This window comes from Asterias amurensis, chromosome 4, assembly GCF_032118995.1.
Source record: "Asterias amurensis chromosome 4, ASM3211899v1".
NCBI classification, from domain to species: domain Eukaryota; kingdom Metazoa; phylum Echinodermata; class Asteroidea; order Forcipulatida; family Asteriidae; genus Asterias; species Asterias amurensis.
This window is the reverse complement of record NC_092651.1, coordinates 14,274,642-14,301,809: the sequence shown is the minus strand read 5'-3', so window position 1 is coordinate 14,301,809 and position 27,168 is coordinate 14,274,642. Positions and strand designations below refer to the sequence as shown.

At 36.3% G+C, this 27,168-nt stretch overlaps 1 protein-coding gene across 2 annotated transcripts in view; it reads right to left on the bottom strand.

Moving 5' to 3' along the window:
* Positions 1–8,592: 8,592 nt before the first annotated feature.
* Positions 8,593–27,168, bottom strand: part of LOC139935669 (E3 ubiquitin-protein ligase MYCBP2-like) — a 104,035-nt gene continuing 85,459 nt past the window's right edge. For both annotated transcript variants that reach the window (XM_071930178.1, XM_071930179.1), the window contains exons 56-71: positions 26,766–26,990; positions 25,977–26,205; positions 25,233–25,399; positions 24,627–24,707; positions 24,218–24,496; positions 23,110–23,517; positions 22,336–22,455; positions 21,682–21,789; positions 20,829–20,957; positions 20,301–20,436; positions 17,584–17,885; positions 16,993–17,100; positions 16,117–16,326; positions 15,354–15,461; positions 14,339–14,504; positions 8,593–13,237 (exon numbers count right to left, since the gene is read on the bottom strand). In XM_071930178.1, coding sequence (XP_071786279.1) covers positions 13,122–13,237; positions 14,339–14,504; positions 15,354–15,461; positions 16,117–16,326; positions 16,993–17,100; positions 17,584–17,885; positions 20,301–20,436; positions 20,829–20,957; positions 21,682–21,789; positions 22,336–22,455; positions 23,110–23,517; positions 24,218–24,496; positions 24,627–24,707; positions 25,233–25,399; positions 25,977–26,205; positions 26,766–26,990 — 2,892 coding nt within the window. In that variant the 3' untranslated portion in view covers positions 8,593–13,121. The remainder of the gene's footprint in view (positions 13,238–14,338; positions 14,505–15,353; positions 15,462–16,116; positions 16,327–16,992; positions 17,101–17,583; positions 17,886–20,300; positions 20,437–20,828; positions 20,958–21,681; positions 21,790–22,335; positions 22,456–23,109; positions 23,518–24,217; positions 24,497–24,626; positions 24,708–25,232; positions 25,400–25,976; positions 26,206–26,765; positions 26,991–27,168) is intronic.

Sequence of the window (27,168 nt, the reverse complement as noted above, 5' to 3'; positions counted from 1 at the left end):
AGCCCACAAGGTTGAATATTGGGTCATGCATCGGCGACCCTACCCCCATGGCTGGTTCCGGTTGATTACATTGCGCATGCGTTTTCCACAGGGTTTCGATCCGCTATCAAACCTCATGGTCATCATGTAGCCCAACAATTAATACGGCCAAACACTTCATATCCTTGGCCCCAGCACCAACGCAATAGACTGATCCATTACGCCCCGCCTCCTTACCAGTTGACCAATCACAGCTGCGTAACCCGATCACCGTTAGTGCAAAGATCACCAAACGATTCAAATGGTGATCAGATTTCGCGGTTGTGAATGGTCAATGATAATTGGGCCTGGCTTAATGGATCGGTGTATTCCACTTCCGTGACCGCTTAAGTTCAGATTCGCACTGTCCCCGATATGAAACATTACACGCTGTTTGAAGCTTCAAATTTTGTTCAAGAGGGATATTTAAAGTGAAATATCTCACAACTATAGTCGTTGAGAATAAAAGATGTTAAATTTACATCGGGGATAAAGGCGTTAAGAAGTCGTTAATTAATAATACTGGGGAAAATCTGTGCTGGGCGACACAATGTATTTTGCCCAAAGTGCTGGGCAAAACATGTGATTTCTTGGCAGTCCTGCCCAGCATCGCCCACTGGGCTACAACACTGCTGGTGATACTTTACCAAATAGCCTGTGTCGAGATACAATGGCTGCACAATGTGGCATCGGCAAAAAGTGAAGGATATCTTGTAGCTGAAACAAAGAAAACAAAACAAGAATAAATATCTTAATATTGGGGTTATGTCGAACCTATGACAATACATTAACAAACTTAACTCCATTTCCAGGCCAAAACTGTGTTAGATGAGGACGCAACCTGCATATAAAGAAAAAAGAGTTATGGCTGATAAAACCAAGGTTAACATCACTGTTTTTCGAGGTAACTTCTCAGTCAAATTATAAAAAACTTCAGGCCTGAAACCTTTTAGTAGGCATCTGAACTCACACAAATTTGTGCAACAATGCTGTTTTTTCTTTCACTATACATTGTCTTGCATTTTTGATGACCAATCGAGTTCAAATTTTCACAGATTTGTGATTTTATGCATGTGGGGATACACCAAGTGAGAATATTGGTCTGTGACATTTATAGTGCCGTTAATCCACATTAAAATTTACAGTTTTGTACCTCATACCAAACTCAATTTACAAAATGACCAATAATGCTGTATCGAGCTCAAGAAAACATTGCCTCCATAAAAATTTTAAAAGGTCATGGCTGTGGAAGAAGATTGGATATAAATCCAGGTTAGCACGCACAAAAGTTTGTTCACAAAATACTTCACCAAATACTTCACCAATCTCCATTTTCACACTACATTGATGTAGTTACGATAACACTTCCACTGTATATAAAAACAAAAAAAATAGGTTATGGCTGTGGAAGAAACAAACAAGTCAAAATTAAGGCTGCAAAGAAAAAGATTGGTTAACCTGTGGAGGAAGGGGTTAAGGCATGGAGATAACAATTTATACTTAACCTGATACTTAACCATTTCAGCTACACTGGAGTTGCTCATTCCAAACCCTGCCAATCTCAGGTCACGCATCTTTCCATGTCTTGGCGACAGTGTAGTTATAAATACTTTGTCTTGGTTCGAATTTTCCTGATTTTTAATTAGTTTACTTTGTAAAATCTTTGGTTCCGAAAAAAATTATTAGAACCAAGACTCAGTAAAACCAAATACAAACCTGGATTTGAACCTGGATGGGGAAAACAGTTATTTCTAAACCTAAGACTTACTTCTAGGCCTCTCAAGTAATTGTTACTATTGATACGAACCCGTTACCACGGCATCACTCTCTGGTTCCTCCATGGCTGATCATTGTGTCCAGGCTTCAACAGTTTTGGACCAGACTTGGCGTATGCCTGGTTCCCTCTGGAGTGAGAGATACTTCTCAGGATTCTTCATGCACCTGTTCATCCTTCTGTTCTGGAAATCTTTTTTCTTTTTTTCGCAGCCGATACACATTTAAAATGTTGCAGCGCTTGATATTTGTTCTGTCCGAGAACTAATTTTTTCCATTTCTTGTGTGGTATTACAGTTTATTTCTTATGCTTTAATCGCTGCGCTTAAAAACTGTACCCAAGGTGTAAATTACAAAATACGTGAACAAATGAAGTGGAGATCCAAATGTCTTTACTTTAGTGTTATGTGGGGTAAATTGCAAATACTGCAGCATATATAACTTTGAAGTATTATCTTTGATGTATATATCAAATATAATCACTAGCCTTAAAATAAGCACAGATGCACAAGCATACATGATATAGACATTAGAAGCAAATTTTATTTGGAGTTCATGGCAGAAAGAGAGTGTGTTAACGTTCGATGCTCATGCCAATTCCCATGTCTCATTACAAAATATGGTGGTGTGACTGGTGTCTACTAGATTAAACTGGACTTAATTAATTGGGTAATAATACTCATGTTAAGTGTGTTTGAAAGATACAAGCTAGTCTTTGCACCAACTTTGACACGCAAGTGAACACGATATACGCCCTTACAAGTAAATTAAATAAATTTAATTTCAATGGCCTAATTTAGAGCAATAATACTATTCTTTATCACAAAGCCAAATGTTAGCCTTAACACAAAGCACAGGCTTGCAACCATACATGATATAGGCCCTAGAACTTTAAGTTCATTCTTACGGCAGAACTTTCGTCATTCTGACAATAGAGGGGGTGCTCATGTTAGATATTCCAGGTACTCATTACAAACTTTTTTAAGTTAACCCTAAATACAGACACAAAATGGCCAAACTTTATTTATTTGTCTCTCTGGCAATAGAGGGCGTGGTCATCCTAGTGCTACTTCCCTCTACTCTTTACAAACTGTGTCTACTAGACTAAATTTTATCAAAAGATAAATGTATAGCCTTTACATAAACACAGGCAAGCAAGCATACTTGATAGGCCTAAAGGCCCTATAACTTAACTTTATACAAAGTTCATTCTTTATGGCAGCACTTTCATCATTCTGACAATAGAGGGGGTGCTCATGTTAGATATTCCAGGTACTCATTACAAACTCATTACAAACTTTTTCAAGTTAACCCTGAACAGAGACACAAAACAGCCTAACTTTATTCATTTGTCACTCTAACAATAGAGGGCGTGGTCATCCTAGCGCTACTTCCCGCAACTCTTTACAAACTGTGTCTACTAGACTAAATTTTATCAAAAGATAAATGTATAGCCTTTACATAAACACAGGCGTGCCATGCAAGCATACACGATAGGCATACAGTGCCTTATAACTTAACTTTAAAAAAAAGTTCATTCTTATGGCAGAACTTTCATAGATTTGACAATAGAGGGAGTGCTAATAATATATATTCTCAGTAAGCCTACTCATTACAAACTTTTTAAAGTAATTATCAATGATAAATACATAAAAACAGATGCAAAACCATCGGTTACCAGATATAAAGCAAATTTTTAAGAGCTCATGGCAGAACATTATTATTTCTTTCAGTTTTGACAATAAAGGAGGTGTTTGATGCTAATTCCAATTCCCACGACTCATTACAAACTTAGGCATACTGATACATGATATATGCTCTGAAGTGAATTTTATCAAGTTTATTTTTATGGCAGAACTGACTTATTAATCATTAATTTTTGGCTTGTCTGACAATAGAGGGCACCTTTACTGCTTATAAATGCGACTTGCAAACTTAAGATGGTTTCTATTTTAGACTAATTTTAGACTAAATTAATCAGGTCGTTTATGTCAGAGCAGTCTGATTAGTTGTTCTACTTGATGTGGTACATGTATAGCTATTAGTTTTCCAAAGGTCCACGAGTAAAGATTTTTAATATATTTGTCTGAAGATAAAACCAATTAGCTTTAACAAACAAAGACCTAATTAAGAGAATGTCTGTTGATGTCATTCAACTAAATTTTCATTTACCAAAGGTGGTAAAAGAAATGCAGTAGTTAAAAAGATGATGTAGGAAGTTCGTGTTTCCACAATTACAAAACAAAAACAAAACTTCTCTGGCTTTATGCCAGTATTTAAGTATTACATTGAAGAAACTTAACATGTCAAACACTGGTCCTTCACAGCCCAAGAAAACTTCTGCCCAAAAATAAAACTTATTGTTTGCATCACTGGCTACGACCATATGCAATACAAGACAGACCTCTGGAACTAGCTGTGGTAGTTGCATCATCACAAAGGAAGGTAAGTTAACGTTGACCAACATCAACCAGCACCTATATTATGTTGTTGGATTTTTATATGAACAAAATGAGGAGAATGTTGGGAGGAAATTGTTAGTTCTTCGCTTACCTCAATCCATTGAATCTTGAAATGAATGAGCTTACCCACTGATGATGTTTTCATCTCTTCCATAGATTGGTAGACGCTGGCGAAGCACACACCACATATCCATAGACAAAACACGCGCACAGTCAATCCATAGACAACACAGCAGACACACGGCATGCAAGTAGATGTTGGGCTTTGTTCATTGAAGAAAGTCTCTTCACGTGATAATAGTCAGTACATGTTACAGAGTAGAGTTTGTAATTTGTTGACTCAGAATTTCAGGCACATTTCAAGTTCATGAGAGTTTGGTAAAAAAGTTCAGTTTACATTTCCTTAGTTAGGCACAAAGTTCATGATAGGCCTACCAAGGTTTAAAAAGTTCGGTAAAAAAAAACAAGTTTAGTCCACATTTCCTTGATAAGAGTTCATATACCAAGTTTGAAGAGTTCGGTTTTAAAAAATGAAGTACGCTCAACATTTCTTTGGCTAGCGAAAAAGTCCATTCACCAAGGTTTTAAGGCCTATGTTTAAAACTCATTAATAAAAACACTAAAGGCACTAGAGTTTGTAAACCAAGGTTTTAAGAGTTTAGTTTTCAGTCCATATTACCTTGGTCAGGCACTAATAACTCTGATAACTGACTCCTTTCATCTGTACACTACAAACAAAAGGAGTCTGTGATTAGGGCAAGTCATGTATTAGAGTTCATAGTATGGGATAGGCCTACCAAGGGTCGAAGAGTTCAGTTTAAAAAAATGTAGGCCTAGTGCAATCCAGTTCACATCATGGTCAGGCACTAAAGTTGATTTTACCAAGGTTTTAAAAATTCTTTAAAAAAAAATAAAAAATCAGTCCACATCTCCTTGTCTTGTACTTTAGGTCATTGTATACCCATGCTTGAAGAGTTTGCAGTTAAAAAAAAACGTAGTGTAGCTCAGTACACATCTCCTAAAGTTTATACGCCGAGGTTTTAAGTGTTCAGTTAAAAAAAATAAAAATAGTTCAGTTCACATGTCCTAGTCAGGCACAAAAGTTCATAAAGTAGGGCTTCAATTTGAGCACTCATTTAAAAATAAAAATAAAAAATAAAGTAAAAAAATAAAATGAAGTTCAGTTCGGTTCACATGTCCTTTGTTCATATACCAAGATTTGAAAAGTTCCCTGGTTAGGTACTAGAGTTCATGCTATGTAAGGTTTTAAGAGTTCAGCTGGTCAGGCACCACTGTTCACAACTGTTCACAATAGGCTTATTTATACCAAAAAACGTTACCCCCCCCCCCCCCCCACCTCTTTCGCTTGGGTGGGACAACAAAAATAAAAAGTAAAACAAATAGAAAAATGAAGATTTCTTGCTTGACACTTGTGTATCTTGACAAATCGCTCATTAGACAAAATACCTTGTACTTGAAGATTTCTTGCTTGTTGAACACTTCTTTCTTGACAAATCGCTCATAGGACAACAAAATAACACATTGAAGATTTCTTGCTTGAACACTTGTATGCAATTGTATCTTGACATCGCTCATTAGACAAAATACATGATACTTGAAGATTTCGTGCTTGAATTGAAGTTGAACTTCACTTCCTTTCTTGACAAATCGCGAATTACTATCACACTCTGAAATTCTTCCAAAAGATCATGTCTTAAGTACTTCAAGTTCATGTTTATTTCTAGTTTTGATCTTTTGAAGAAAATCTGCTTGTATGAACACTACTTGCCTTTGCTGAAACAGTCACTCACATAACTGCTGTCGAAACTGCTGACTGTGGTCTCGGCCTCCGGAGGCCCTGCGCGTGTTTGTATGCATGCCGTGTGTTTGGCGTCTCTCTCCCCTTCATGCTCGTGTCTCCACCCGGTCATGTCGTCCCTCTCCGTGCTCCCCTGGCCAGTGGTCGTATGGCTACAGCTACAGTCTTCGTGCAAAACTCCGTGGAATTCGCACAGCCAAGAGTTCCACAACGACGTTGCAGAACTCTCAAAGCCGTTTGCAAACTCAACACAGAATTGTCGCCCAAAATTTGAGCAATAAATCTGTTCCAAAGAGTAGACAATAGATGGCCCCATCCTGCGGCTCTTGGCCTATATGAGGCCAGTGAAGTTAGTCTAACTGTTGGCTACAGTCTTCAGGCTAAACTCCGTGGAATTCGCACAGCCAAGAGTTCCACAATGAAGTCGGTCGACAGTTTGTTTTGTAAGTTCAAGTTGCAGACGTTCGTTGTCTTGTTCTCTGTAAAGGGCCCTGGCCAACCTCGTGTAGATCTCTCAAAGCCGGTTGCAAACTCAACACAGAATGTTCGCCCAAATGTGAGCCACATATTCATTCCAAAGAGAATAAAAATGTCCCGGGCCGGTGGGAAGGTGGAACAGTCCGAGCATGGAGGTAGAAGGGTCCGAGTCACATAAAAATTCAGCTTTCTCCAAAACAAACCCACGTGCGTTTAAAGCACTAGCTGCAGCACACACACCCTCTTTGTGCTGACACTTTTCTAGAAATGGCATCTCTTCTCCAACAAGTGAGCAATTCGACAAACCGCATAATTACATAAGAAAGGAAACCCGTTCCGTTATCGCTGGTATGCCGAATTTCGGCCAATCGAATGCCTAGAAAGGCAAGCGGAAAATAAGCCCCGCCCATTGCTCACTTATGCTGTCACATCTCATACACACACGTGGGTGACAACAACTTTGGCTTGATGTCAAGTTTTCCTGATTTGCATACTAGAACAACAATTATGTAAAGGAATGTGCAGGTGTGCAAAATGTCGTCCGTTAGCTTTTTTGGATGTTGAATAGGATTGGGCATGTTGAGATAGCCTAATATACACCCAAGCCAAATGAGTGCACTCTTATAAAATGGAAGTGTAGACCGACTTTTTATAAACCTGAAAATCTTTATTTCGATTCATTTGCAAGTGTCAAGTAACTTTATATACCTGAAAGAGATAGGCTTTACAATCGTACCAAGAATGCACGCTTGGTGTTTTGATAATGCCAAATAATAATGGTGACAACAAAATAGGCTGCCCACAAAACAATAATAAGGGCATAATAAAGCAAGTCAATTTATCTGATTTCAAACAATGTTGTATCGGGGTATGTAAAGGAATGTATATTCTAGTAGTAATACTTTGTATTAATTAAAATCTTAGACGCCAACGATTTTCTGGGAATGAAACTTTTGTGGTTTTTAATGCATCTCACTAAAAAATTCTGCCTTCTTTAACTTCTAGGGAACTAGTGGCTGTTAAGCATACAGTAACAACTAAATATACCGGTACTATCTATATTACTATGGTTTTGGCAAGTGTTCTTCTTTATCTATGCTCGTGTCTTTATACAAAAGATGGTTAAAAAATGTTGAGGCTCCATAGAGCTAAAAGCTCTATGTGAGGCTCCGAAGTCTGGTGTATTAATCTATCAACAGAGGGCGCTATTTACAATTAACGGTCGCAAAATTCTTGGCAATTTTGACGATGCTATGGGCGTTATCACCCACAAAATTTATACACCAACTATTTTTGTTCACAAATCGAGCCTTCTATTTATTTGGTCGTTATTTTTGATATTTTTATGGTGTACTTTGACCCTTTCAGCTTCTGCTGCTGGACATTTTGTTGTATGAACAATAAATAACATGTTTTTTTTTTATGGGAATAGACTGGAATATGTATAGGGCCAGATTTTATTTTGCCCAGAAAAAACTTGCTCAGCACAGAAAATTATAGCTACACAGAAACTGGTCACCAGACACAAGGCCACAATTATTTCCACAGCCCTTGAAGAAAACTACCCTTAAATCCTTGATAAGTCACAAAACCTTTTCAGGGACAAAGACTTGTATTGCATGTTATTTTTCATGTACCCCCCCCCCCGCCCCCAAAGGGGAGGGGGCACTGATTGATGATAAACAATAAGTAAAAGTTTACTCAAAATTATTGGGTTTCTTCAAAAGACACAGCTGTGATTGGTCAATAGACCACGTTACCAATGACTTTCCACGCACAAACAGAGATTTAAACATAAAACCCCACATTTGATAAGAATTGCACCATAGTTTTATCACTGGTGGAATGAACTAAAGGCCAGTGTCCAAATTTGTCCAGCTAATTACAGGTCAACGTCTAGCCAGACTGCGATTGGCCAAATTTATGAATAATTAGTCACTGAAATGATTTCCATGATTAAGTGCACCTTTCATTGTACTTCATGCCAAGTATAAAGGATTGTATTTGTTCAGTTAATGACAGAACTCTTCATGCAAATTCAAGAAGTGTATAAATATGGTTGTTCAAACCCCCAAATCATTTAGAAAGTTACAAAGTTACCCAATCAGTTTCTCCAGTGGTTTATTTTGTTCAGAACTGTTTATAGACGATGGAATGTGTGATGTAGTTCTTCATGTAGTGGTGCTTTACAATTGTATAAACAAGAACAATAGACCTTTACCATGCTGTCTCCATACTGGTCATGTTCCTAGTATTGAATATCAGTAACTAATGCTACTAATCATTTTGCAAATAGGAACCGGACTATTTTGTTCTTCAAGCCTCGGTTTGGTTACATTGGCGTCAAGGGGAAAACTTCAAGATGGCTGCACCATGATAAATGTCTATAACCTACTCTTTCTGAATAACAATACAACAAATCACTGTCTGAAATTTCTTCATTTATATGTACGTTTATTTGATATTTACACTTTCTCAATTCCTGCTTTTTGTTTCAACTTCCCACACCACTCGTCCACATTTTACAACTTACAACTTACACACTGGCAATTTTTCTGACAATTTTATTTGTATAAAGAAGGACATAGATATAGTCTCCCAAATAGATGAACAGAAAGGGACATCAATGTACAAACACACACATCCACATGTTAATTGTGCTTAGCAGGAACAAATGTTGCTAAGCAACTGTAAGCATGGAACCGATCACAAGCAATATACAATCACATGGCATTTTAGGGAGCTGGTAACCTGTCTATCTGCGAAGCAACGGTTTTCTATGCTTAGTAAATTTGGCTGCTTTTCTTTGGAATTGTGCAGATATGAAAATTTGCCCACCTCCCCAATGAGAGTAGGTGGGAATGGTTCCCAGAAGGCTCATCCACAAACTGTTTGTATGGCCTTCTAGGTACCAGTCTTAAGTGACCAATGCTGTAAATCAAGTACTTTGTGCAGAGCATACAAGTGCCTATTTTAACGCATTCCTGATTTATCATTCTAACGTACCGATGACTGATATGTAGCAAACATAGTAGTCATCATGTAAAAAAAAAAGCAATCGGTTTGGCGTAAAATTCTGGCAGGAATGTCTTTAATTCTAATGGAACTAATTGAGCAGTTTGTACACACTAATACCGAGTGACATCATGCAGTTCCTAAATTGAAAGTCCAGCCTTAAGCTGTGTTCGAAACGGTGACTTCGGCTACAGCTGTGGCTAGATCAGTGTTGCTGACAGTGTTGAAGAATAGGCAGAGGTGCGCATTCTAGCCGTAGCTGTAGCCGAAGTCGTTATTTCAGACATGGCCTTAATTCATCTCCAGAGCTGATTTTACATGGCTCAGTTGTATAACATCAAAATCACCACGGGGGAGACTAGTCAGCACTCCAAGTCAACACTCCAAATTATTTTATCACAAACTTAAGGGCAACCCGTCTCAAGCTTCTTAAAGTTCATATAAAAACATACAATTATCCTGAATTTATGAAATCATTTTAATGTTTTATGATTTCTTATAGACATACTCCTTCTTCTAAGCTAATTATAACAATACGTATCTGATTTTTATACAAATAGTTGGTCTTCAATCCATCAAAGAAATATATTTATTTTGGGGTTACATGTTGGATTTGTTTTTTTAAGAAAAGAAGTTGTACTGAACTGGGATACCACTGTAACTAGATAACGAGGTATATAATGTTATCTTTATATAAAAAAAAAAGATAACTACAATACTTCTGGATATATTTTTGTTTACTACTGTATAGGAAAATGAGTATAGTAATTATTATTCTTGCGACAGATGCAAGAGTTTTTGTACTTTATACAAAATGCAATACAATTTTTAAACATTTCCCTTAATATGTTCCGCAATTTTTTTCTTCTTCATACAATTTCATTTCTCCTCTTCCAATAATATCACCCCTCTGTTACATTTTATGGATTAAATATACAGATAGAGAAATCCAATCAGGAAAAACAAATTTATTGTACAATTTTTGAGAAGCACTTCGCAGCAACGATTTAGCCAACATTCCATGAAATCATTTCATCTAATTTATAAATAAACATCACTCCACCTTTCCTACATTAGTGATCATTAAGAGAACAGTCCCTCTTCATTCCTCATTCTCGTTCCTCAAGCTGAAATTACAAGCAGCATACACAATCAAGTAAGTTGTTTCTCATAAAATACCCCCCAAATTGGGAAACTTTTCAATCCATTTTAATCTGGCTTTCTGGCCTTAAAAAAAAATCAGTCAAGATTGTTTCTAACAAACATGACAAGTTCTTTTGCACGAGGGTCAAATATCATACCAGCAACAGTGGATTACATTACTTTCATAAAAACATGATAACGGAAACATTCTTTTAGAAACTTTCCGCAGAGGTTCATCCATTGTCATCATATATCATTTTTGATGCTATGTTCGTCCAGTATAGCACCTTCGGCAAAGCCAAGCGTTCCACTGGCCCCGAGGGTGTAACAAACCCATGGACACCCAACACAGCGTGCAACAATATCTTTGTTATACCATGGTAACATATTCCTCTCTAAGGAGGCGTTTTGTTGTCATCTTCAAACATTATTGTGTTGCCACACATTATTAGGCATCTTTTTAATGAATTCCAAAAAGATATTAAAATAAAAATACACAGACTGAAGCTTTTCCTTGGATGAGTTTTACACTCAACTGACAGTATCTAAACTGAACTACTGCTGTGTACAAATAAGCCAGCCTTTTGCTGCAGCTTAAGTGAACTTGGCTCTTCAATCCATACCTCAGCCATTTCAGACACAGACAAAGACGAGACAATCTGCTAAATGTATGTGGAAATACTAATCCTTTGGATGTTTACCTTCCACCGTCAATAGCTAAACATAACGCAAACAGCGAAATAATACTGCTAAATTTTTTAAAGATAACAATTCCATGAATCTGAATTATACAAACCAACAAAAATAAAAATGGACAAAATGAGAAAAATAAAATACAAAAATTCATTAGTTTAAGCATTGCACGTCATTAAAAAATATATAGCAAATTAATTGTAAAGGAACTTCAGCAAAAAAAATGCAGTTACGTGTATCACACCAAATCATTTCAGTCAAGGATTTGTTGTAGTTGCTCGATACATGTCACTTTGTTCCTCATTTTTCCTGGGCTCGTTTCTTTTGCATTTAAGCCTCACAATTATGACACTAAACCAAGGAAATTCTTTTGTTCACATTGACATTACTCTCCGACAGTGAAAAATTAAACCAATCAAATACTGACGCAATATGCACGTTTTTTATGTGTACCATACTTGGTATGTTTTGAATAGATTATGTTGAAAAAGAAATGTTGATATGGCACCCCTACCTACGACCGAACACTAACAAACTCCACCAGTTAACGGCCAAAGGAAATGCAGCTACGGCTTCTTTTGAAAACCAACTAAATTATTTTAAAAGCTGACTGATTTTTTTCAGTGATTTTGTTTTGATTTATAACGGTTTCTAACGGTTTTAACTCTCTTTTTTTTCTCGCATGAATTTTGTTTTTAAAGATTTTTTATTATGTATTTTCCATTGTTTTTCCATTTTATTTTAGATTTTTACATGTTTTTTTATCAAAGTTCTTGTGTGCTGACACTATACTAAACAGCTATACTTTTTTACGCTCTTTTTCTCAGGACCCACAACATTTTTTTCTTAATTCCACTAAGCTGTCCAAAGCACAGCTACTAACTTTCCATGATGTGTAGCCTCCCCTTTAAAGAATAAGCTTAAAGTCTTTCACAAAACAGACTCAACTTAGTATTTCTATACAGCAATACACTACTGAGGGATGCTGGCTGTATAAAAGTCAATTCATAAAGTAAAAACTGCCAAATCTCAAGTTTACTATGCAACCACTGATACATATCCAGATAAAAAATGATTCTGACAGATATGATTTGAACAAATAGTTAATGACCTGACGTTTCGACCTTAGCAGAGTCTTTCTCGAGGTATCAGGTCATTAACTAATTTATGCACTTATACCACAGATCCTTTGGGTTGGTAAGCAGTTTGCAACAGCTAATTCCATTTTCTCAGAAATGATTTGCAATAACTTTCTTTAAGCATTTGAGAGATTCCACCACTATTTATATGTCACATAGACTGGCAGGATAGATCGGCTCTTTGGACGTGGGAACATATTGGCAGCTGCAAACTTTCACGCTACTTCGGAAAATTGAGGTCACAATTTACATGGCAAATGTGTGTAACTTTTAAGGAATATTCAATTTTTTTATTATTTGTTTTTCTCGTTTTTGAGAACTCCCTTCATCCACCAAGTAGAAATGCAGTCAGGAATCCAATACAAAATCTCAATCCAGCTGTACACATTCTGCATAAAGCCAGGTATGTAAAAACTCCACAGAGAATGATGATTTACAAGTCAGAATGTTGGAGCATAGTCACTGGAGACACAAGATTCAACTTTGACTGATCGGGAACTATGGAATTATCAGCACCTGTTGCACCAGACTTCACCCCCACCCCCTTGCAACTCTTACAGGGGTATGCCTTGGTTAAGGGGTTCAGAATGTATGAGCATTCCTACAGACTCCACAGCCCAGAGCGAACTCTTCTCCTGTCGGTGGATGCTCTACATGAAGAGGGCATTCGTCTCCTTCAAGTTGCTTGGCTCTCGGACCTAAACAAAGAAAACAAGAAATATAATAACTCACAACATGTAACACTATGTACTTAGCTGATGGCAAACTGATCAATAATAATAATAATAATAATAATAATAATAATAATAATAATAATAATAATAATAATAATAATAATAATAATAATAATAATAATAATAATAATAATAATAATAATAATAATAATATTATTAATAATAATAACCGTATTTATAACGCGCCTTTTGCCAAAGGATACAAAGCGCCAGGTATTATTACTGCAAGGAGTGGGGCAAATTTTTGAGATAAAAGACCTAATCCTTAAGCACCATGTAATGGTTTACAAGGTGCTGTGGCGCAATATGCTGCCAATCCAGCCAGGAACACCGGGGCTAACCCCTTCTCTTTTCGATAAGTGCACTGGGTTCTTTTACATGCGTTTACACAACACATGGGACCAACGACTTTACGTCCCATCCGAAGGACGAAGCAATGATTATGTGTCTTGCTTAAGGACACAAGTGTCACGGCTGGGGATTCAAACCCACACTCTGCTGATCAGAAACACCAGAGTTTGAATTCGGTGCTCTTAACCGCTCGGCCAAGACACTCCCACGAGTGACACAAAGTTTTTGAACTGACACCACGATAATTATGTCACAAACTTCATCAGAATATCAGATTTGTGGTGTATTATGGTGTATCTCACAATTACAAGAGGCACTTTGCAAAATGTATCTCAGCACCTAAGGTTTTGGATGAACATCCAGGATATTTGAAGTGAAACACTCCCGTGTGATTTTTTTGGGTTAAGTCTTCGAACTGACAAGTCAGGTATATCACAAGGCAATCAGATTTCAGATACATGCAGTGAAGAACATTTTAGTAAACATGGAATTATCCCCACCATCTCCAGCCTAACTCAAACTCTATCAATCCAAAAACCTTCAAATATGAAGCCTGGTCCATACTTCCTGCGAATGTGATACGAATTTTGACGTCACAAAATCGCACCGAATCTCAATTCAAATTCTATCGATCCATTCTGGTCCAACCCTTCAACTATCACCCATGTTCCACCCCCCCCCATCCTTCCCTATCCAACCCCAGTACACTCTTACCAGCCGGGCAGTGAGGAAGATCTGGCTTTGGAATGCTGGTGATCCTTTGGAAATCATCGTGGCAAGCATTGCAGAAATGTGTCCGACCAAAGCAGAAGAACACAGCAACTGAACAGCAGTAGCGGCACTTATACTCCAGGAAATCTGTCCCATGCTTTGGACACATCTGTGGTCAAACAAATTAGATGAAAGATGGAGGATTTTGTTAGACACAAGACCATCATTTCAAAAAGGTTTGAATCTCTTGTACTCAAGTAAATCTGTCGTATTTCTTTGGACGCATCTGAGGTACCAAAATTAAAGTAAAGATGAGCGTTGGAGTTTGGAGGATTTTGTTAGATTAAAAAAAACATCGTTTGCAAAAGGTTTGAGTCAATGTTGTCCATATTTTGTTTGGTGGAATTTCCTGCGGCTCTCATAAATGTTGTTCTAACTATGTTAGCAGTAGTTCCACCATTATTTGGACAGTTGTTTTGACCTTTTGTTTGTTATAACGCCCTTGGTTGAACGTAGCTGTTTGTGCGTTTGTGTTTGAGAGGGAATTTCCCCCTTATGTATGTTTCTGCTTATAGGTCCTGGACACTATTGGTAATTACTCAAAATATCTGTTAGCAAAAAATGGAGAGCTGCTGACAGTATAAAACTATGTGAGAAATGGCTCCCTCTAAAGTAACATAATATTTTATAAAGAGGTATTTTCTCACTCAAAAAACAAAACAAAATACATGTATGAAGCCTTTGAATATGCAATCTGAAAGCACACAATTTTGTGCAACAAGGGTGTTTTTTCTTTCACTATTTTCTCGCGACTTTGATGAACAATTGAGTCAACAATTTCACAGATTTGTTATTTTATGCGTATGTTGGGATACGCCAAGTGAAAATATTGGTCTTTGCCAATTATCACATATGTTCAATGCCTTTAATGCATTGTCTAACTTGGCACCATTGAAAAGCAGTGTTTGTCTCCTGGGTTATGCGATACATAAAAAACAAGAAGTAACCAAACACCTACCTGAGCCCTGGATACATCTGAGCATGCTCCACACACTAACTCAGTTGGGTCATAGTCACCCTGTATCCCAATCTCTTGATCGCAGCGAGCTTCACCTCCGTAATAAGCCTGAAGAAACCGGGGAGAAAAGACAAACATTGAAACATAATAACATAAATGCATTTAATTATGAAACATATTTGCGATGATACCATCTAAATAAATCTCTTTTGATTGATGGTAGTTGTGAGAGGAATGGGAGGACTCAACAGTTGGACTCTATACTCTTTCCGCCTTCAGGGAAAGAGTGCATGCCTCTCTATCAAATGTTGCTCTAAAATGGGCTTAACATTTCTTATTATCATTCCACCATGCAAAACTTCATGTCTTATGTAACCACATTTAATTGCTGTCTGTGGACCAGCACCAATTTCATAGATCTGTTAAAACACAAAAAAATAGCTGAGCCCAGGAAAATTATGCCTACGAGAATAAGGTTACCAGCAAAACATTCATGTCACGTGTAACATTTGCAACTGGTATCCTGCTAATTTTTGCTCAACAGTGAATGTGTATAAAATACTTTCTACTTAAGCAGCTCTATGAAATTCGGCCCTGAGCAACAGCCGCCATGACTATGAGTAGGTCTCATAAATCAAATGTAGTCCCACATACCTTGCAGGAAAATACTGTATGTTGAAGCACCTTGAGTGTCACTGAGTGACGGATATGCGCTCTATATAAGAAGCCACTATTATTATTATAGCCTGAGAGCACTCCTTACCTTTTTACATTTGAAGCACACATAGTACGCATATCGATTCATAGCAAAGCCTGCTGTATCGTTATAGAACCTAGCACCAGGCGTTGTGATAGCCTCACAGTTATGTAGACCCTCATACTCTAGTCTCATCAGAGCTTTGCGTCTCACGTCCGCCTGTAGGTCAGTGATTGGAGTTAAGACATCATGGAGTACTTTATGTTCCATGTTGGCCTGAAAGAAGAAATAATAATAGTATTAATAACCAGTTTCTATATAAAGCTTTTCACACCTGTGGGGCGTCTCAGAGAGCTTTCAACATTATTTCCCCTGCTCATTAGGCCATTTAATTCATTCCTTAAACCATCTCAGCTCCCTGGGGAGTATACAGCCTGTGCTACAAACATACGCTTCCAAGCTAAATCAATCACAAGAAACATCTCTGCCCTCACAGGTACCCATTTACACCCCTGGGTGGAGAGATGAAATTAAAGCTAAGTGTCTTACTCAGAGACACAAGTGTCACAACCGGGACTCGAACCATAGCAATACAATATTTTGTTGAAATGAAGGAAGGCGTATTTAACATTTTTGAAAGATTACTGATTTTGGTGTATAGAACCGTTTCACCCAGACTGAACATGTGTTAACCGCCGAACTCTGCCCTTGCGATCCCCATTTTACTTGTCATTGTCTTGTCAAATCAAGAGAGGGCACTTTACTAAAAGCCAAAAACTTGACCAAGACTAGGGGAGGCCCACGTGGTCCTTCACTCGACATCCGTGTGTGTGTGGCATGTACTTTTCTGGTGTGCTCACTAAGTCAAGATAAAGTACCACATTGATAGTTCTACAAATTGAAAGTCTTGTCTGATATTGCACTGTATCTCAAGCTTCATACCTTGCAGATTGGGCAGAGGGAGAACCCAAAGGTGATCCTGGGTCCAACCCACTGTCTCTCTAACACATTCTGGCAGCAGTGTTGATGGAATACATGACCACAGTCAAGCTGTATAAACAAAGGGTAAAACAAAATATGGCGTTACAAATTATATAAGCCAGAACACCTTGCTTCTCTTCATCTGCTGTAGGTTATTATGCAGTTACTCCCAAACATATAAGCCTTTTTGAGATATGGCGGACACATTGACACAATACTATTAAGGTTTGGGTAAAAACAGTGCACTCCTATCACGTCCACCATACCTCAAAAAGGCTTATTCACCACATGATATCATATTGCAGGCTAGCATAGTGTGTCTATCATTCAAAATCAAAGTAGAGTGATATTAAATGGTTCGAGAGTATGAGGGTTGAATGTGTACTTTGTAGATGCATTCACCACATGTATATCATATTGCATGCTAGAATAGATATCTATCATACAAACCATGTGCATGATAGATGATCAAATGGTAGGAGGGTTAACTATTATTGTAGGAAAGAGGGTAAACTATTATTGTTATCATCATTACTGAATCATCTACAATACCTGTATAGCAGGAGCACATGCCAAGGCCTCCGTGAAGCAAATCATGCACATATCATCAGCATCTTGCTTGAGGGAGACGTCCCTGCTGCACCCATGCAGACATGGTAGGCAGACGTCTTCATCTTTGACCCCTCCGCAGAGATGACCACAAGGCAGCGTCTTGGTGCAGGCATTCTTGATGTGTTTCTGACAGTCAGGATCATCGCAGACGCTGCCTACGGCCAGGAGGCCGCTTGTCGCTAGTGAGCCGCAAAAGCGGCATGTGCCGACGGTGCTACCTGCTGCAGCACTAGCCGAGTTACCTGTTAGTGGTGTATTACATAATAAGTTATTATTATAATAATAATAATAATAATAATAATAATAATAATAATAATAATAATAATAATAATAATAATAATAATAATAATAATAATAATAATAATAATAATAATAATAATAATAATAATAATAATAATAATAATAATAATAATAATAATAATAATAATAATAATAATAATAATAATAATAATAATAATAATAATAATAATAATAATAATAATAATAATAATAATAATAATAATAATAATAATAATAATAATAATAATAATAATAATAATAATAATAATAATAATAATAATAATAATAATAATAATAATAATAATAATAATAATAATAATAATAATAATAATAATAATAATAATAATAATAATAATAATAATAATAATAATAATAATAATAATAATAATAATAATAATAATAATAATAATAATAATAATAATAATAATAATAATAATAATAATAATAATAATAATAATAATAATAATAATAATAATAATAATAATAATAATAATAATAATAATAATAATAATAATAATAATAATAATAATAATAATAATAATAATAATAATAATAATAATAATAATAATAATAATAATAATAATAATAATAATAATAATAATAATAATAATAATAATAATAATAATAATAATAATAATAATAATAATAATAATAATAATAATAATAATAATAATAATAATAATAATAATAATAATAATAATAATAATAATAATAATAATAATAATAATAATAATAATAATAATAATAATAATAATAATAATAATAATAATAATAATAATAATAATAATAATAATAATAATAATAATAATAATAATAATAATAATAATAATAATAATAATAATAATAATAATAATAATAATAATAATAATAATAATAATAATAATAATAATAATAATAATAATAATAATAATAATAATAATAATAATAATAATAATAATAATAATAATAATAATAATAATAATAATAATAATAATAATAATAATAATAATAATAATAATAATAATAATAATAATAATAATAATAATAATAATAATAATAATAATAATAATAATAATAATAATAATAATAATAATAATAATAATAATAATAATAATAATAATAATAATAATAATAATAATAATAATAATAATAATAATAATAATAATAATAATAATAATAATAATAATAATAATAATAATAATAATAATAATAATAATAATAATAATAATAATAATAATAATAATAATAATAATAATAATAATAATAATAATAATAATAATAATAATAATAATAATAATAATAATAATAATAATAATAATAATAATAATAATAATAATAATAATAATAATAATAATAATAATAATAATAATAATAATAATAATAATAATAATAATAATAATAATAATAATAATAATAATAATAATAATAATAATAATAATAATAATAATAATAATAATAATAATAATAATAATAATAATAATAATAATAATAATAATAATAATAATAATAATAATAATAATAATAATAATAATAATAATAATAATAATAATAATAATAATAATAATAATAATAATAATAATAATAATAATAATAATAATAATAATAATAATAATAACAATAATAACAATAATAACAATAATAACAATAATAACAATAATAACAATAATAATAATAATAACAATAATAACAATAATAATAATAATAATAATAATAATAATAATAATAATAATAATAATAATAATGTCTTACATAGCGCATTTCACAATAACCGTCTCAATGCGCTTTACATTAGTGCCCTGGTCATAGGGCCAACAACATTATTTCAATCTTTCTCAGATCCCAACAATCAATCTGTTAAAAGTCATTAAATTCAGATGTCAAATTGTAGTGACATTGGGGATATTTTTTTCTTATTTTTAGAACGTTTGTCGATGCTGTGCAGTATAAGCAGAGTGTGGATTCAAGTCCCGGGCCCAATTTCATAGAGCTGCTTAAGCACAAAATTTTGCTTAAGCAAAAAAATCCTTGCTTAGTAAAATCAGATTACTGGCCAAGACTCCACTCAATTGTTATGCTAAGCGAACAACAGCTAATTACCAGTCACAATCAATGTATATGGCATAACATTTTGGCCAGTTAACATGTGTAAAATAAGCGAGCTGTTTTCGTGCTTAAGCAAATTTTTTTGCTTAAGCAGCTCTATGAAATTGGGCCCCGGTCTTGGCACTTGTGTCCTTCAGCAAGATACCTAACCATCGTTGCTGCGCCTTTCAGGTGGGATGTAAAGCCATGGGTGCCGTAGAACTCAGTTACACTTAAACTAATATGGAACATACTCTACAAAGTAATTTATAGTAAATTTTATGAGAACAGAGAAAGATAATTTGTTTGTACCCTACCTGAGGCAGCCTCTTTGAATTCTACCATTGCTTTGAGGGTCTTGGAATCAGTTAACGTCATGATCCAGAAGAGTTTGCTACGACCGCATCCTTCATGAAGATCCACCTTTATTGCCTCCTCCTCTTCCTTAAAGACCTACAAAAACATGAAGACAAGTAACACTCATTATAAAACTAACAACCACAATATTAATTAAAGGAACATTTAGAGAATTGGTAAGAAAACAAATATTGTGAAGATCACAGATTTACATAAAACATGGTAGTAGAAAACATCCCTTGAAATATTTCTCTCTGAAATGTCATACTTGATGAGAAATAAATAATCGAACTGAGTGTTTGGAGTCTATCGGTCAGTGCGTTTTATGAATTTTTGCGTTGATGTCATGCAAAATGTGTAATTTGTTTTTCACTAAATTCTTGTGACCCAGATGGCCGATCGATCTCAAACTTCTTCAGTAATGTTTCCTTTAAGTGGTAGATACATTCGCCATATCAGACTTCTGTGTTATTTTTTATTATTATTACCTTGCGTTGATGAGATCTCGTCCTGCGATGTAGATGTAAGACCTTATCACATTCAGCACACAGGTTGGCACACTCATTGCACAGGATGATGGCTGGTGTCTCACCGTCATCATGGTTATCACAAGTAGGCTGCCAAGAGAAAACAAGAAGGAATACATCATATTAAATAAAAGGTACACATTTTATACAAGGATACATTATTTTGTTATGAAGGACTACCACTGGGATTCAAGTATGTCTGACATGCTGACATTGGTGGGATGGGACACACTGCACGACGGACATCTCCTTTATCAGGTTCAGCTACCCTTCAACATTATACAATATTCTAGAAGGCCAAGTATGGTGCAGTGTCTTGCTCAAGGACAGAAGTTCCACAACCGGGACTCAGACCCACACCAGAGCTACAGTCTGGTGCTATTTACGGCTCGGCCATGACATACTATAAAGACCTGCTTAAAGGCAGTGGACACTATTGGTAATTATTCAAAGTAATTATTAGCAAAAAACCTTTCTTGGTAATGAGTAATGAGGAGAGGTTGATAGTATAAAACATTGTGAGAAACGGCTCCCTCTGAAGAGCCATAGTTTTCGAGAGAGAAGTAATTTTCCATGAATTTGATTTCGAGACCTCAAATTTAGAATTTGAGGTCTAGAAATCAACCATCTAAACGCACACAACTTCGTGTGACAAGGGTGTTTCTTCTTTCATTATTATCTCGCAACTTCGATGACCGATTGAGCTCAAATTTTCACAGGTTTGTTATTTTGTACATGTTGAGATACACCAACTGTGAAGGCTAGTCTTTGACAATAACCAATAGTGTCCACTGTATTTAAGATAAGTTCTTACCTTTTGTTTGATGGCTCCAGCTTCTTTACTGTGTCCCCATTGACTTGATGATAACCTCTCTACATGCTCCGTCTCCAGTACACACAGTGAGGATAAAGATAACCATAGCTGAGGAAATAAGAAGGGTAATTATAAGACATCAAAACTCAGGAGAAAATCTCACTCACATATTTAAAGGCAAAGTGTACCTTTGGTTTTTGGAACAGTTTGATTGTTTCCGTCCGATATAAATTAAGATGTGTACAATAAAACTGAAATATGAAAACCTCAATTCAAAAGGTGGTCCGTTTTTGAGATGTCACAAAAATCTGGAGCGAATATGTCCTAGCCGGAAAATTAATCCCCATCTTTTTTTTTTTTTTGGGGGGGGGGGGGGTAAAAACCGATACATTTTTTACATAACCACATTACTTTCGGAATTTTTTTTTTTAAATGTTGTATACAATCGAAAGATGCTGTAGGCTTCAAACCAACTGTTTCTATTACCATTAGTTATATTTCCTGAACTCATAGAATGTGTCTTGATACACTCCGCTGGTTGTCTCTTAGCCTCATCTAGCTTGGTACCTTAATCTAGTAAGCATAATTGCTTTTGTGCTTAGCTAACTTTTTCTGTTTAAGCAGCTCTAAGAATAAACCCTAGGCTAAACTCACAGTGTGTGTCTTGATGCACTCAGCTGGTTGTCTCTTAGCCTCATCTAGCTTGGTGAGTGAAAGCACTGCTTCAGCTATTGCACCTTTGGTGACATTGGCCCACACTTCAGACAGCTTACCCTGTGAATAACATCACAAAAAAAACCAGTGATTACTCAACAACATAATGGATTGAAGCAAGCTGCATTGCTACCTGGCAAGCTGGATTGTCCATTGTCACGATAAACATTTTGACTCCGAGACTAGATGTAGTTCGTATCACACCCTAAACCGAACCTAATAGCGTTTTTACCATACCATAAGATACTGCTTTATTACCTCTTGCTGCTTTATTGTTAGCCCTCGGTGTGCTTTTGGGAATGGCATTGAAATATTTTGTGTCAATTTCTGCCCAAGTGAAGGTTGCAAACCTACGTTTCAAAGCGGGAATAACAATGTATATATTCTATCACAAATGTATTAGGAATGGCCTTGTTTACCCGACACTGAAATGCCAAGTTTGTAAATACAACAAAGTTGCTACGCAACTATACTATTGTGCATGTGCACAATGTGTAAGGTATGATACTCGTTTAGGGTGTATGATAAAGGATTTATCAGAACAGTGATTAGCAAATCAAAATTGCAGATTTCACTCAGGGGTGTGATAAAAACATATAACTTTCTTTGATACACACACAATGTACCTTCACCGTACATCTTTTGTGAGAGATACAACATTAATTATCAATTTTTAAAAATAATGTTTTTGAGACTAAGGTAAGAGTAACTCACGGCTGACATATCCTTGATGAGACCAATGACCCTCTCAGCGATGTTATGTGAGATGCTTCCCCTCATCCACCAGCGTCCCTTACTAGACCTCTTGGACGGGCTCTCCTCAACAGGGTAAAGCTGCTGCAGGCGAGCCAGGGTCAAGGAGTGGGTACCTTTACCTCCAAGCCCCGGTATCTGACCCCCGCCTCCCTTCACCTTGCTCTGGACAGTCAGCGTCTTGGCCACACAGGCCAGGAAGATGTCCAAGATGCCTACGCTCTCCTCGATGGAGGACTCAGGGTTGGGTTTGTCGCTGGACTGGGTCAGGATGCTGAGGTCAGCTGGAGGTAGAGAGGTGACGCCGGTCAGCTTGGCGAAGTGGGTGGGAGGGATTTCCGGAAGGAGGCGTCGAATTATGGACGTAACCTGAAGAGGAAACAGGTGAAAAAGAAGCATTTAAAGAGGGGCTCTGAGGTCAAATGAACTTTTGTGAAGGACTAATTTTCATTAGATAGATAACCTTGCATTAAAGTGTAATTTTATGCTCTTTCAGGGAGAACTTTGAAACATGAAAAGTAATAATAATAACAAGATTTCTATAGCGCAATTCCATCTACAATTCCGGCCAAATTGCTTGGGCCACCCAAACCATTTCCTGTCCACTTCCCCCTGACAATAATTATTCTCTCGTCCCCTGTCCCGCGCTTTGTAATGACTCGAACGGAGAAGACCGTACAATGAGTACCAACTTTGAAAGGGGGCAGGGGGGCCCCAACGGGATATGGCCGGGATCGTAGATCATGGCACTCAGCAACAAGACGCAATGAAAAAACAAATACATTTGAAGAGCATCTGGAAAACATGTGAGTTTTTAAGTTGTTTTTGAATGAGGAAACAGTGTCAAGTGATCTAATGTGAGATGGTATATACTTTTCCACAGTTTCAGGCCAGCAGTTGTGAAGACTTTGTCAGCAGCGGTACATTATGGCAGGATTGAAGACTGGATCGACCAGATACGTGGATACAACATTCAAAAACAAAACTTGAGGACTTTTTTTTTGCACCACTCAGAAGGCCAGATTCAATGACAAACCACCTCAGTAAAAACCAAAAACAGATCACCCACCTGTCTCTGAACCCTTGGTGTCCCTGTATGCAGCAGTGACAGTAGATCTTGCAGCAAGGTGGCCTGCTGAGCAACGTAGATCCTCCCCACGCTGGACCCACTCAGAGCCAACACCATGGAGAGAAGCTCAAAGCAGTAGGCGTCCGTTGATAGGAGGGACTGGGGGTCATCCACAGGGCTAAGTACAACAGCAGCGGGCCTGGTGGCCAGGTTGGACTCCCACTCCTCTCTCATCTTGGTGGTTTCTTTGCGGATGGCTTGAACGATGTGAGAGCAAACCTTTTATGAAAAAAAATTTAAACAAAATTCTTAAAAGTAATATTCTTTAAGAGATGTTAAGTTTGCATCAGGGATAACAGATATTAATTTTGGTTTGACCGTTACACCGGTGTGTGGAGTCCTATGTTACCTGTTTTTGTAGATTTGTGAGCTTGCTTCGACTAAAGAGAATCCCAACCATATGCTCCCTAAGGTCTGGATCTCCAATATCCTGAAAACATGAAAAAGACAACAAATCCAACAATGAATGGAGGAAATGGTATTGAAAATGTGACTCAATGAGCAAGTCCGAGTGTGCACAATGGTTAACTAAAGGTTTTTTTTTTTTTTTTTTTTTTTTTCTTCTTCTTTTTTTTAATGCAAGTTGCCAGACACACAAGGCCTGAAGGCCACTTCAAGGTGTGAGCTACAATCAACTATTTCTCCAGGGGACCGTTGCCACCTACTCCTGGGGCTGAAACAGGGTTACCCCCTTTACAGTCCATACGGATGTAGGCTTGGGTATCATCCATCATAAGCCTGGCTCCCCAACTTTTTTAAAGCAATCATGGTTTCAGTGTCTGGCGTAAGGACACAAGTGTCACGACCGAGACTGAAACCCACACTTTGCTGATTAAACAACGGAGCTTGAATCCAGAGTTCTTAACCACTAGGCCATTACAGCCTCATGTAATTAGTTAGTCTTTAAGTGCTAGTACTACCTCCCATTGGTATAATAAGTCAAAGAGCAACTTACAGCAGCATCTTCATCTTGTTTCTCTCCATTCTCCTCCAGCCTGTCCTCTCCTGACTCCTCATCACTAAGGAGCTTCCCAAACACTTGAGACGTCAGTAACCTGAAGACACGCAGAGTCTCCGCCTCACAGTTCTTCTGCTGCAGGGCTTGGGCAGACTGCTGAGGACCTGTAGAAGATTCAATTGATTTTTAAAGGCAAAGCAGCTAAATGCTACGATTAATCCTGTCTCGAGTTAAAACGCATAAGTCATCCTAGCTTAGGATAGGTTCAATGCGTTCTAAGGTCTACATGTTTACAGAACTGTACACGTTTTAAGTCCTAAGATTAATCCTAGATTAGAAAAGGTTTGGTGAAATCGACAGCTGGACACCTTTGGAAATTGTCAAAGACCAGTACTCTCATTTGGTGTATCCCAACATATGCATAAAATAACAAATCTGTGAAAATTTGGATTCAGTTGGTCATCGAAGTTGTAAGAGAATAATGAAAGAAAAAAAAACCTTTGTTGCACAACTTTGTGTGCTTTCAGATGCATACTAACAGTTGGGTGAGAAATTACCTCTTTCTCATAACTATGTTACTTCAGACATGTCAGAGGGAGACGTTTCTCAAAATGATGAATACACTTGTAGTTTATAATATTTCATACTAACAACAGCTCTCCTTTTGGTTGGTAAGTTGTTTGCAACAGCTAATTCTATTTTCTAAAAACAAATATTTCTCAGGGAAAATCTGTAACGTACCTGTGCTTAGATTCTCTCCTTCGTTCTGTCCGAGTACTTTGACCTGTCTGACCCTGAGGTGACTATCCGGGCCCCTCAATTCCACCTTGATGATCTTTGGACTCTCCGTACAGAGGTCAAGATTACAGGTCACCCAACCAACGTGTCTGGCCTCTAGGTTAGAGTTGAGGGTCTTCAGGAGGAATTCTGAGTTGGGGCCGATGAAGAACGTGACGCCTGTTACCTTGTTCTGTTGAGAGTAAGGTGGGCGTTTATATGTAAAGAAGTATTGAAAACATTGTTCTGTGGAGAGGTTTGTGATAAAAGCCCGAGATAAAAGCCTGGTCACCTGTCTTTATCCACAAGGATAAAGACAGGTACTTGCTTTTTAGAACCAGTGATTTCATTAGATACAGTTATGGCATTGGATAAACGTGCAGTGACAGAGCTTTACCTTTGTGTGTTTTGATTGGTCCAAGGTGATGTGGGTGCAGCTGACAAACATCACCTCGGACCAATCAAAAGCCAGATATGGAAAGCCTTCTTCCAGTGGTCTGTATGCAGTGTCCATATGAGTATTATGTACAGTACATGTAATTGCATGTAGTCTTGGTATGTAGGATTTGACTGCATATCTCCATGTGAAATCAATGTAGGGGAAAAGTGATTATTGACAGGGAATGACCTAGGCTGATGGCAGCTCTCTTGCGTAACTCATGAGTCATGAAGTGTGCAACAGATGTTCAGACTACCCTCGGGTAGGATTTGAAAATACTACATCACTACATGTAGTAATTAAGTTAGTCTTACCCCCAAGTCTCTTGAGTTATCCACGTGAACAGCAACCATCCTGGCAACCAGACCATCATTGCACGTGACTGTAATAGACTTAGTCCGGTTGCGGTCTTCATCTCCAGACTCCCAGAATGTTTCTGTGGACCCGTCTGTCAGACTGGGGAGCATAGCGGCTCGACTGGACACTAACAGCTCAGTGGCATTGGTTACATCACGTAGGAGCTCTACCTTGGCTGTGTTCTGGTGTTGAAAAATACAAACAAATGCAAAATGGCTGGTTTCATTTTTAAGTAGATTTATCAGTAACCTTGTTCCCGACTCTTCAAACAATGTTTAGTCTTATTATTTTCTCTTTACCCTTAAAAACTTCATTGTCTATTTTAATGTAACATTCAACACATGTTCCTTGAAACAAAAT